This window comes from Parasteatoda tepidariorum, chromosome 9 (genome assembly GCF_982258835.1).
Source record: "Parasteatoda tepidariorum strain Cologne lab strain chromosome 9, Ptep-v5.0, whole genome shotgun sequence".
Classification (NCBI taxonomy): Eukaryota; Metazoa; Arthropoda; class Arachnida; order Araneae; family Theridiidae; genus Parasteatoda; species Parasteatoda tepidariorum.
The window spans coordinates 66,654,401-66,668,242 of record NC_141763.1 but is presented as its reverse complement, the minus strand read 5'-3'; the positions used below and the strand labels follow the sequence as shown (position 1 = coordinate 66,668,242).

Sequence of the window (13,842 nt, the reverse complement as noted above, 5' to 3'; positions counted from 1 at the left end):
TTAGTTTCACTCAAAATGTTCCCCACGAAGAGGATATTTTTCCAATGCTTTATCCAGGAGTTCCCTTGTCTTCTAGGTTAGGTATAAATTCAAAGGATACAGTATTGAACATTATTATAGCTGCGAATCTGAGATGATTCGGTTGATCCTTTCCGTGAATAAACTAATACAACACTCTCTCAGAAAAAAAACGTGAATTTTAATGAGTGCATTGCAATAAACTATAAATAATAAAAAATTATTAATAATTTTTAAGGAAAAATTCAAAAATTATTCCGAAGTTTTTTGGTATGGTGATGTATTTAAATATTCTCGACATAAAAGTATATTATTCTGTAATTTATACTTTAATCTGCAATTTTGTAAACAGATGTTTTTCCTGCAATATTCATAAATTAAATGTATTAGAACTAACAAAGAAAACAAGTTACTGCGTACAGTCATTAATTTTTAGAACAAGTCATCCACCTTTGGATATTCCAAGAAATGAATTAAAGTAGCAAACACGTTTCTGTTAATAATAAATGATTTAATGATTTGATAAGGCTATTTTTGCATCTACAATTCTTATAAATTATGTTTATTAAAACCGAAACAAATAATTCACAGTATTTTATTTTTAGAACAAGTCACCAAGCTTCTAAATAATCAAAGAAATCCGCTAAAATAATAAACGCCTTTTCCTTTTTTTTAAGCAATAATCAAATCGGATTCTTCATTAGTTTGTTTATGTAAAGATAAATTGAAATACGAAAATTTTGAAAATCATATTTGCTAAAACCAAAACAAATAACAATGCAAATTACTGAGAACAGTATTTGAATTTTAGAGTCATTCTTTAATCTTTTAAATAATCAAAGAAATCTGCTATAACAAAAAAAAAAAATATTTTTCTTTTATTTAACAATAATCGATTTGGATTATTCATTATTCTGTTTTTCTTACGATACATTTTGGAAATTAAATTTATCAAAACCAAAATTAGCGTTGATGCAAACAACCCAGCGCAGAATTTGATTTTTAGAACAAGTCATCTTTTAAGTATTCAGAAGAAAAAAAATCCGTTAAAATAATAAACGTGTTTTGTTAATAATAATCCCCGTAATACACTCGAAACAAAAAACCACGCAACCGGAACATATATATTAGAGAGAAAAACAAAACAAAAAAGAAAACGGTAAACTTTTCAAGTAGTCCGGTAATTCATTGGTCGACAGTTAGAGTGACGTCATCGTTCTTACCTGTGGCAGACGATCCGAAATATTCTCCTCTCATTCAGTTTTTCTCTTCGGTTGAAAACCGTAGCACCTATTCTTCAAGATGGATTTGAACTATTTAAGACCCAATTTGAGATGTCCGTAGACACGTGAAAGCGGATATATTATTGTAATTTCAACAACGTTCTATTTTTATAGTAATTACAATTTACTCTGGGATATTTAAGAAGAAAAAAATGGTTTAGTTAATGCAAAAAGAACAATTCTTTATGCTTTAGAATTTTATTGGAATTTTTAAATCGAAATTGGTGAAGAATTCTGGAAAAAAATGTTGTGCAGAGATTTAGCCTGTGTGGACCGTTTTGTGTCTAAATATTTCCGGCACTTGGGTCGAGAAATCGCCAAAAATCCTGGATATTTCGTGATTGTTCCAATCCTTGTGGCTGCTTTGTTTGGATCCGGTTTGCAAAGAATTCGATATGAAGATGATCCCGAATATTTGTTTACACCCACAAACGGACGATCCAAAACTGAAAGGAGAATTGTGGAAACACTTTTTCCAATGAATTCGTCGAAAAACTTCGATTTAGGACGGATAACAAGACCGGGACACTTTGGAAGAGTGATAGTTGTCCCAAGGGACGAAGGTTCTGTTCTAAGAAGCGAAGTATTCGATGAAATAGATGAATTGAACATGATAGTTCAGAACTTGACGATCCATTTTGAAGAACGGTTATGGAGATACGAGGACATATGTGCCAGAAAGCTTGGTGGGCATTGTTTCAAAAATGATATCCTGGATTTTAAATATCTTGTTCGAGAAATGGAAGAAAATCCTGATGTGAAAATGACCTTTCCTTTGATGCAAACCCCCAACAAAGTTTACTTTTTAGGGGGAGCATTAGGTGGGGTTGGTATAGATGAGAATAATGTCATTGTAAATTGTAGTGCTGCGAATCTAATGTATTACCTAGACTGGAGTAACCAAAGGGCTGAAAGTATGGCTAGACTTTGGGAAGCTACTTTTTTAGAAACTGTGGATTCTCTGAATGATCAATTTGAATATATATCGCTTGCTATGTTCGTTTCGAATACGTTGACAAAGGAATTGCAAAAAAACACCCAAAGTGTAGTGCCTTTCTTAAGCCTGACACTAGTCATAATGTTGGTTTTTTCGATTGTTACCTGTATGATGGCCGACTGGGTGAAAAGTAAACCTTGGCTTGGAGTAATAGGGTGCATTTCATCCATTATGGGTGTAGGAGCTGCTTTTGGTCTGATAATGTACTTTAATCTGGAATTCATTGGAATCAATTTGGCCGCTCCTTTTCTTATGTTGGGTAAGTGAAATTTTCTCTATATAATTGTTGATTTTAATATGAAAGTAAAGTTCAACTTTTATGTGAAGTTAATGTTAAGTTCAACTTTTTCCCTTTATTTTTTCATAATTGGGAAAATCGCAAGCATGTGTTATATGCGTTTTATATACTTTAGATTATATGCATCTGGTATATATGTTTAGTTCATTATATAAAGGCCTAATTGGATCATTCCCGTTTTTTGAGATTGCAGAAACTTTTACGGAATCTAGCAATTAATAGATTTTTTACAAATTGTATACCCTATTCATAACGAAAAATATCTAAAAAATTATTTATAGCCACTCAAAATGAGAAAAAAAGATACTTCCAGAATTCGTGAACTTTAGAATAACATTTTATTAAAACTACGCTTTTGGTACTAGTTGATTCGAAGTATTATACTTTTTAATTAGCATGCTTATTTTTACGTTACATGTAGGATTAATAATAAATCCATTTTTTTAACATAATGGAATAACTAACTCATACTTTTCGAGTATTTCTCGTTGAAAATGCCAATTTATGATATAAGAATCGTAGTATTTTGATCAGATTCCTCTTCCTTTAGTCCTGATTCCTGTTTAAGGAGAAATCAGGTACAGACATGTTTGAAAAGAAAGCAAAACACATGTCTAGTGAGGAATCAGTTACAGAATTTCGGCCTGATTTATCTTTTCCCTTTGGTCTGATTCTTGTTTAAAAAGGAATCAGTCTCAGAAAAGTATCTCCAAGCAAAAGACATGTTTAAAAAGGAATCAGTCACAGAATTTTGGTCTTTAATGTTCAAGCATTATCAATAAGTGCAAGAAAGAGAGGACATTGTCACAGTAGGGCATTGTTTCTACATTTGCTTGTTTATTTTCGAGAGTCTGTCTTGTAAATTGTGTTACTAACGAAAACTACTTAAATAATTTGAAGGGACCAGTGTTTTTCAAACAGTACTCTATGCATAAAAGAATTAGAGCAGAAAAAAACACGCGTTTCTTATTAAACAAAGTGACTAATAATATACTGATTTGCTGTATTTTTTTAATAATTGAAATACTATTAATTTTGTTTGAATAATTTGTAAATAAAGAAGTTTCATTTTCTTATTCATTAAGCTATAAAGCATTGGTATATCGAAATGTTCTATGCTTTTGCTGTTTAATTTTAAGATGTGCTGAAGTTTGAGAAGTGAATTTTAAATTTTCTGTAGAGAAAAATTAGCTTTTATCAGTGATGAAAAGAGAAAATAGGTTAAAATAGGTTGAGAACCAATGGATTAGTCAATTTCTAAGAAAATAGAAAATTTTAATAATAAAAAAAAATAAAAAATATTAGTAAAAAGAAAAGCTTTAATTCCTCACCACGTAATCATTAAAAACGCATCGTTTGTTATGTAGGTTGATTATTATTTTACGAAGATTTATTTTCCTTCAATAGTAAATTTGAGATTAGAAAAATAGTATAATCTCGGTTCAAAATACTAAGTAGTTGAATATTACGTTGTAGCAACAAATTTTTTTTTTTTTTATTTAAATAAACTTATCATCAAATGTTGATTGTTTCGTAATTGATGCAAGCGAACGCAATATGTCTTGTAAGAAGTTTAGTTAACCTCTTCACGTATTAAATTATGTCAGCGAGGTTAAATGGATTACCTAGAGCCATTTAGATGGATTGTTTTGAAATTTGGAACATTCATAATGTTCCAAGTTGTTTTCGGTTGAAATTATCTATTAATAAATCAATATAAAGTTTTAACGTTTTTTTAAAAAAAACTATGAAAGAAATACTTATTTAAAATCACGAAAAATATGAAAAATTAAAAATTTATTTAAAAAAGAAAATTTTTTGGAATTTCAATATTCCCACATCATTGTAAATTCTTTGAAAATCACAAAATACTTTCATAAAAACGTAAATTTTTTGAAATCTTAAAATATTTTCACTAAATTCTTCAAAATAATTAAATATTTAAGCAAGATTGCAATTTCTTTTAAAATCATTATAGATTCCTACAATATTATAAAATTCCCAAATATATCTACAGTACCGTCAACTTTATTAATATAGCAAAGTATTTTCTGATAATTTATTAAAGTTTTTAAATATTTCTACTCTACTGAAGAATAAGATTCCTCAAAATCACAATATTTGTACAAGACAAAAAAAGTAAATTACAAGAAGTAAAAAGTAATGTACAAGTAATACTTTTTAAACACTTCTGCAGTATCAATTCCTTAAGGATCACAAAATATATTTTTAAGGCCGTAATATTTACTACTTGACTTAATTTTTACTTTTAATAATACCACTTGATTCTTAAAAACACAAAATATTCTTACAATAATTCCCAATGTTATTCTTAAAATCCCAATGTTTTTTCAAGATTGTAAACTTAGCATAAAATTTGCAATTTTGTAACTTATGCTTGATTATTGTGAGATTATTTTAGACAATAACTTAGCAGATAAATTAGAAAATGAGAAACACATTTATTTTCAATTTGCCATAAATTTAAAAAATAACCTTTCAAGGTAATTTTGCTTAAACAGCAATAAACTGTGTTTGACTTGCGATCGAATTGAAAAAAGTTGTCCTTTTAAATTTTATTTGCATATCTATAATTTATTTGCATACTTAAATAATTTTATCTTTCCTTTAGTTTCTATATATTTAAAAATATTTCAATCATGCTTATACTGCATACTGACTTCCATAAATAGTTAATTATTAAATTCCATTTTTTTCAACATAGTTAACAAAAAATTATTCCAACTTGTCGTAACTTTATTTTATTTAAACTTATTATTTTGTCGAAAAATAATTACGATTCAATTGCTGTTTTTTATAATGTACTAATCTATTTTTTGATTACATTATTATTTGATTGCGAACATTTTGATTAATTTACAAGAATTGCAAGGAAATGTTCAATTTTCATAAAGAATTTTTTTAATTATCGTGAATTTGGAAAAGTTGATTTAATATTTTCAAAAAGAACATCGTTATTAAAATATTTTTTTGCCTATTATGTACAAATTAACGTAATTTTTAAATTTTAGTTTATTGCAGAAAATAATTTACTATTGAATATTTAAGAAGGTTAGATGCTTTCTTGATTATATATCAAAAATAAGCAAAATTTGCCAGATTAATATTAAAAACCATGGTTATATCAGTAGCTAACTTAGAAAGATCCGACTTATGCAGATATAAATTTACTATTAATCTTCATATTATTTTTTACAAATTTACTCAACCAATTTATAGGCAATGCATATTTTTGTATTAACAGATTGATAATCAAGAAATTTTAACTTTTTGAAATATATTGTATTTTTTCATGGTTAAAATAGTAATCTTGCACAAAATGTAATAAATTTTTCTTTTTGATTTTTAAATTTTCTTTTGATCATTAATGTAGTTCAATTGCGAAGTTAACAATCAAACCAAATTATTTCCCCCCATTTTTCTGAGATTTTCCTGTACATTGATTTCTTTGCTAAAAAGTCGCCCTTCACAAAATTTAATATTTCTTTTCGAGATCATCGACAACAGTCAATTTGCGTGACTCAATTGTGAAGTCAACAATTAAACCAAATTATTTTTTCCCTTATTTAAATACATGTAAGAGGAAATCGTGGCATATGCAGTGGTCAGTTTAATATTGTTCATGCTAATAGGAAATGAGATATAATTTTATTTATGCAACATAAATATGCTAATTTAGTTAACTTATAGCTAACGTATTAATAATAGAAATACAACAGTCAATTTTTCCTATAAATAGGAAAAACTATTTCTTGTCATTTTATTGGTATAGCTATTGTTGCTATTGTATTATTATTATTAGTAGTAGTATTTTTAGTTGGTTATTATCAATTTTTTATTACTTCTGTGTTAAATTATATAAATTTTTAGTTGGAGAGTATTTCAGTGTTGTACATAAAGAAAAACTTTCATTAAATTTATAAATTTTTTTTAATCATTGACGCTCTATTTATTCGATTAATCATTTAATGTTAGCTATTGAAAAAAATTATGAATTCTACTACAGAATTTAGCATGTGAGTAATATTAATTTTCTAATCAGTTACTTATAATTTAGATTAAATCTGAACTTTTATTCAAAACTTTTTATAATTTTTTTATTGAATGCAGTGTGAAGTTTATAAAATGTTTAATTTTCTGAGATATTAAATGATCCTAAATGGAAAAAAAATCCTATAAAAATGTTTGGAGATACAAATTTTTTACTTGCTTTCAAAAAAGTACTACTTTTCAATCCAAAATTATCTTTAGGATGTTTAATTATAATAAGGTAGCTATTAAATTAATTAACTGCCTTATACGTATTGTAAATGATTTACATTGTAAATGATTGATTATGAGATACCATGCGTATTATTTTAAATATGCTTCCTTCATAAATATATAATTTAAAAATATATATATGCATTTTTATTCAATGCAATAAAGATGCATTGCAATTTGTTTAAAAAAATTTTCCAAAAATATATATATATATCACATTTAGCAACTTTAAGAAAACTGTTTGTTACTTTTTGTAAGTGGAAATTTCTGTCAAGAAACCAGTTCTGAGGGTGACTTTAAACCTGATCATATCTTAGGTCATCATTACATTGTATGTATATATACAAAAAATCTTTTTCAGCAATTTATGAGGCTCAAATAGGGTAACACTTATGTGCCCTTAAGAATATTTTGCTATTCGTGACAAACCTAAGAATATTTTGCTATTCGTGACAAACCTAAGAGGAACAAAAAAAGAACAAAAAAGATACACACACGTTAAATTATTTTCCTTATTATATATCAGTTATTGAAGGTAGTTTTATACTAATACTTTATAAATGATGGTATATTATAAGTGCAATTTTTATATTAAAAAAAATTCCTTCATTATTACAGAAAGCCACTTCAATAATACAAAATCAATTTCGGCATAACAAAATCGATTTCGGTAAGGCAAAATCAATTTCGGTGTGGCAAAATCAATTTCGGTGTGGCAAAATCAATTTCGGTGTGGCAAAATCAATTTCGGTATGTCAAAATCAATTTCGGTATGTCAAAATCAATTTCGGTATGTCAAAATCAATTTCGGTGTGACAAAATCAATTTCGGTGTGACAAAATCAATTTCGGTGTGACAAAATCAATTTCGGTGTGACAAAATCAATTTCGGTGTGACAAAATCAATTTCGGTGTGACAAAATCAATTTCGGTGTGACAAAATCAATTTCGGTGTGACAAAATCAATTTCGGTGTGACAAAATCAATTTCGGTGTGACAAAATCAATTTCGGTGTGACAAAATCAATTTCGGTGTGACAAAATCAATTTCGGTGTGACAAAATCAATTTCGGTGTGACAAAATCAATTTCGGTGTGACAAAATCTATTTCAAATATAATAAGTGTTTTAATAGGGAACAAGTGTTGTTTTAATAGGGAACAAGTGTTGTTTTAGTAGGAAACAAGTGTTGTTTTAATAGGGAACAAGTGTTGTTTTAATAGGGAACAAGTGTTGTTTTAATAGGGAACAAGTGTTGTTTTAATAGGGAACAAGTGTTGTTTTAATAGGGAACAAGAGTTGTTTTAATAGGGAACAAGTGTTGTTTTAGTAGGAAACAAGTGTTGTTTTAATAGGGAACAAGTGTTGTTTTAATAGGGAACAAGTGTTGTTTTAGTAGGAAACAAGTGTTGTTTTAGTAGGAAACAAGTGTTGTTTTAATGCGGAACAAGTCATGTTTTAATAGGGAACAAGTTATTTTTGTTACAAGCTAATAATTTCATCGCACTTTAAATTTATTTAAGGATGTGCTAATAATTTTTAAATGCTTGGTATTTCGCTTTGACCATGATCTCAATAGTCCCCAAGAGGAACACACAGGGTTCACGCAGGACCAAAGGACCTAGCAAATGCTACTACCCATGCATGCAATCGAAATTAAGATTACAATACATAAGAGTGTATGGCAACAGACCAAAAATAAATACAACTAAGAATTTTAAACAAAACTCGTAAAACACAAGCGGAAAATAGCAAATAACAATTTATGGTAATAGATTGTAAATAGATAGGAAAATAAATAAAAAAATGAACAAAAATTAATTAAAAACTAATTAAAAACTAATTAAAAACTTAAATAAATTTCTTTACGGAAAGAAAAATTATTATATCACAAATAAAATTGAAAAAAGAAATCCTTAAAAAGAAACAATTCATAAGTCGCTGAGAGAAATGCAGTCTCGTTAGATGTGAAGGGTAAAAGCGATAATTGAAACCAAGACCTACAGTAAAAGCTAAAACCTATAGTATAATCACACAATGAATGAAAAATAATACTTTACAGAAAGAAAAATTATCACAAGTAAAATTGAGTAAAAAATCCTTAAAAAGGAGCAGTTCGTAAAAATCACGGAGAAAAATGTGGTTTCTTCAAACAGGGAAGGTAAAAATGATAAATGAAACTAAAACTTACAGTAAAAGCCAAAGCCTACAGTCAAATTATATAGTAAAAATTATAATTTAAATCAAAACCTATTATAATAAGCATCAAATATTAAATTTTAAAAAAAAAGGTAAATAGTTTATAAATGTATAAATAATTTTGTCTCCGCATAAATAGGATTGATTTCATGACTTGTGAACACAAAGTTGTTCCCTTGATTAATTTTTCATAGGATAAGGATTTAATTTGCATAATTCATATTTTATGCTAATATTTAAAGATTAGAATGCTCTTCGCACGATTTTGGAAATTGATTGAATTTTCTCAAAACAGCCCACATTCTTAAGTTCTCTAAAAAGTGGCTAATGCATATAAAAATTTAATAAATCATATTTTTGACTGCATTTATCGTTCTAATTTGTAAACAACATTAGAGATTTATCATAATCAATAACAAACTATATATATTCAAATGATTCTGAAGATTTTGAATTTCCTCAAATACATTCATTTATTCAAAAATACATCGTCGCTAAGGCTGTGCTAGACACGAAAAACGGATAATATGAAATGCTATTGACAACCCGATAAGTCAAATTTAAAGTAAAGTTATTTTAGCAATAAATTTAACTGTAGGAAAATTGAGTGAGTAATTATGGTCAGTGAATATAGATGCCTCTACTATAAAATTCGGGAGGGGCAGCACTAATATCTGCATAATATGGAACATAAATTAATTGCACAAATTGAAATTTTGAATTCTTCAAAAATTCAAATTTTACGTGATTTGTTTAAATAAGCGCTACCTTAACATGGTGTAAAAAATTTGAATTTTAACTAAAGCTAAAAAATAAATTCATCAAAATTTTAAAGCAAACCTATTCGGTAAAGATATTCTATTTAAGCTTCAAAGGATATTCTGCCTCATTTTAATTTAACAAAGAAAAAGAAAAAAATCGGCAGTTGGAGATTGAGAAATTTTTCACTGCTCAATTCGTGATTTTTAAGAGAAATGTGTTTTCAGAGTCCATTTAAATCGAAATTTTATTGCTTGGTTTACGAAGTGATGTCCCCTACTCCTTCTATATAATTCTACAGATTTCGAGTCACTATGACAACCAGTTATAAAAGTGCAATTTCATAAGAAAATGAACAATAACAAGAATTAAAAATACTTCATAACTTTTGTTTCTCAAAAGTTACTTTTTTTCTCTTTTAAATTCCACATTTAATACGATTAACCTTTTATATCTCCAAGAGAAAGAACCTTTTTTTAATTTAAAATTTAAAAAAATTCACAGTAATAAAATTTTATTCTCAGCTTTAATATTTTCTTTAAAATGCAGTTACGATTTCACAGAAATTTTTGTTCAAATTTCCTTTAAGAATCTCTTGATATAATTTTTTTAATAAATGAGTGCAAAAAATTCAATACTTATGACTAACGGGAAGTATTTTTTAACGTCTATTTAGTACATATAGTTTCATACAAAAATATTAACTTTCGACTTTTTCCCGTTACATTTGAGAAGTTTTGTCTCAAACTGGAAAACAAAATTTGTAAAAATGCATAGCTTCAATCCCGTCAACGCAGATGGCACTCCGGTGTCCCTTTTATATATTTATATTTTATTATTTTCTATATTTTTTTCTGGTGCTCTAATTACAAGCAAAATTATATTTTGGTATTTTTTTATTATAAAAAAACAGTTGAATTGTTTCTAAAAAAATCTGATAGATTATTCGAATTATATTTGTATTAAAATTTAAAATCCAAAAGTAGTAAGAATTTTTTTTTTCATTCATATTCAAAAATTTATCAATTGGAGAAATTTATAAATTGTAAATTGGAAAAATTTCAATAATGAATAACTCTTAGATCTAAATAACTGTGAGCAAATTAGAAAAATTATTGTTTGGAAGATTTTATACTTAACGCAGAAAATAACAGCTTCATGTTGTATTTCACACTCATAAACTATTAAAATGCTTAACATAATAATTTTTACCTATTTTGACCTTTGGCAGTATCTGTTGGTACATGTAAAATGCAAGGCACACAATTGAGATCATCCAATCACAATTTGAGATATAAAGCACGTGATATTTTACATTCTTTACTACATTTTTAAGACATAATTATGCCACTACAATTCTGTAATCAACGGTTCATGATAAGTAGCTAAGAGTATAAAATTGCCTGTTTTCAGATATTTGATTAGCATCCCTGTTATTATGCAATTAACGTAAAAATAATTCGGGTTTTATTAGTTTAAACTAGATTTTAAAACATTTAAAAAGTTAGAAACGTGCACTTTTAAATTACTTAAAACTAAAAATTGCGCATTTTATTGCTTTTTGAGAACGAAATCATTAAGCTCTGAATAGCTAGTGCTATTTATTTCTCTTAATCTAAAAAAGCAACATCTCTATTTTTTTTGTCTTTTTCTGAAAGAAATTATGCTCTCTAGTAGTACTATAGCATCAAAAGTTTGATAAATACAAAAAATCAAGAAACTCAAATCAAAAATTTAACCTAAAATCCAAAACAGCTGGGATATAACAGGTCTCCTGTTATATAAGGTTCTGAATAATAATACAGGGTTATTCATAATTCCCTCCGCCTGTAAACGCCATTTTTCGTAATACAACTGGCTTCAGTGGTACATGTTACTGCCATCTACCGGCAACTGCTTAAATTAAAACTTGAATACTTTCCGAATAATTTCATATGTTCTTTTTTGCCATATTCGTTTTCGTTTTTTTACTATAACGCTTCGAAACCCCGGATGGAATTATGAATAACCCTGTACTTTTCAATATAATTTTATAATAAAGAGTAAGAAAAAATCAAAAAATCAAAATTATTGTTAAATGGTTTTTAAAAATTTTATTTTATAAAAGCGTTTAATGGCCACATTTGGCCAGACATCTGGCCGTATTCGGCTTGCGATCCGCCTTTCACATGCTTTTATAATGTGACGAGTGCAGAGAAATAAACATTTCGTAACCTTAAGTTATCCTCAATAAGTCATGCTCATTGACTGCATCATTTATTGCTATGTTAAACACTTCCTGTTTATAAACAACATTCAATATCGATCATAAAACTTGTATAAATATTTGAAGTCAATTCTCTTTGCGTCTGTCAATAACTTACACAATACAATAGAAACGACCATGTAGCGAAAACTCATAATTTTGACTCAAAATTTCGTTTCCCTTTAGTGGTTATAGACCTCTGGAAACAATAAGATCACGATTTCTTCGCCAATTTTTTGTTTTCTTCAAAAATTTGCGGAAACATTAAGAAACAGAAGGCAATCTCCGAGCGGTTGTTTGTCTACATAACAAATCATCTTCTGCTGTGATATGGTGTCCATGGACACTGAGTGAAACAACCTTTTGTCTTCAGTTCTAGCCCATCGCCAATAAATGGTTCGTGATCGCTTTTATCGCATCATCCTAAAGATTTTTTTTATACTTTCAAGTTCGTAATGTTGCAAAAGTACTGCTGGAAGGTTACATTAATTGCGATTGCATTTTTATTGAAGATAATAACGCGGCGACGTAAGACAGTTTTTTACGTAATTTTTGTTAAGAATTGTGAGTTTTTTGTCTTCTTTTGTAACTGTTACGATCTTAGAAACCTTCGGGTTTTATTTGAGTATCTTAGCAAAGTGTTATTTGTTAGAGTGGTCGTAATTATCAAGGTTTTTGTTTTCATTTATGATTTTAGACTTGCAGCCAGAATTTCGATTACGAAAGTTATGTTTTATTGGTTTAATTTCGACATGTGTTTATAAAACATGAGTTTCATAGTTGTTTTTATTCATAACTAAAGCTTATTTGATTTTCAAATTTTGAAAAATAAAATCTCGTAAGGTTTTACCTTGAATTTTAGCTCTCAATATTAAAATATATTAGCGTCATTTCAAATTATTTTGGCCGTATTCATTTGATGTATGCATACAAACAATGTTAAATTTAACTTCGTAGAATTTTTTTAAATGAAGAATGATGAGCAAAATCTGAATTGCTTTTTGATATTTTTATGAAAAGCAACTATTGAAAACAAACTATTAGAGAAAGAATAATCGAGCTGATTGATATTTAAATTAATATTTTTATTAAAATAAAAACTAGCAGTTCATTCAGTTCAACGCAATTTAATCAAAGTTTTACAATTATGACTTATAGATTAAATAAATACAACTTTAAATAAAATAATGATCTTAACACTGATTGTATTTCAATTTTAAAAAAAAGGTTTTTTTTATGGTATGCTCGTTTTATATTTTTTCAAATTTTCTTTTGAAAATTTTTTATATATATTCCTTTTAAAATAAACTAGCTCAGTATATTTTAATCTTCGTTGTTTAAATTTTTTTTTAAATTATTCAATGTGAAACTACGTTTTAACATTTAATTGCGACTATAAATCTTTTTTAAACTAAGTATGCTTCGACAAAATCCTTTTTTTTCTTAGTTCACCCTAATGCTAATACCACTCAAATATGTAAATTTCCCGAAGTAAATCCATATTAAGTAGCAAAATATCAAAATTTTACTTGGCTCGCAGTGCCTTTAAATTAATCAATTACCTTTGAAATAAGTAACAAACAATAACCATACAAATTGGTTCGGTAAATCTGTCACTATCGATTTTACCATACATGAAGTTATCTGATACATTATAAAAATATTTTTCAAGAATAAAATTTTATAATTTTGCTCGGCGCTCAAAATGCTGAAATCAATCTATAGCTATTAAAACAAGTTTCAAGTCATGACAAGACATGAT

General features: G+C 27.4%; 1 protein-coding gene across 1 annotated transcript in view; it reads left to right on the top strand.

Annotated features, from left to right (window-relative positions):
• Nucleotides 1-1,220: 1,220 nt before the first annotated feature.
• Nucleotides 1,221-13,842, top strand: part of LOC107446858 (patched domain-containing protein 3) — a 60,731-nt gene continuing 48,109 nt past the window's right edge. The window contains exon 1 of the mRNA XM_016061632.4: nt 1,221-2,557. Coding sequence (XP_015917118.1) covers nt 1,546-2,557 — 1,012 coding nt within the window. The 5' untranslated portion in view covers nt 1,221-1,545. The remainder of the gene's footprint in view (nt 2,558-13,842) is intronic.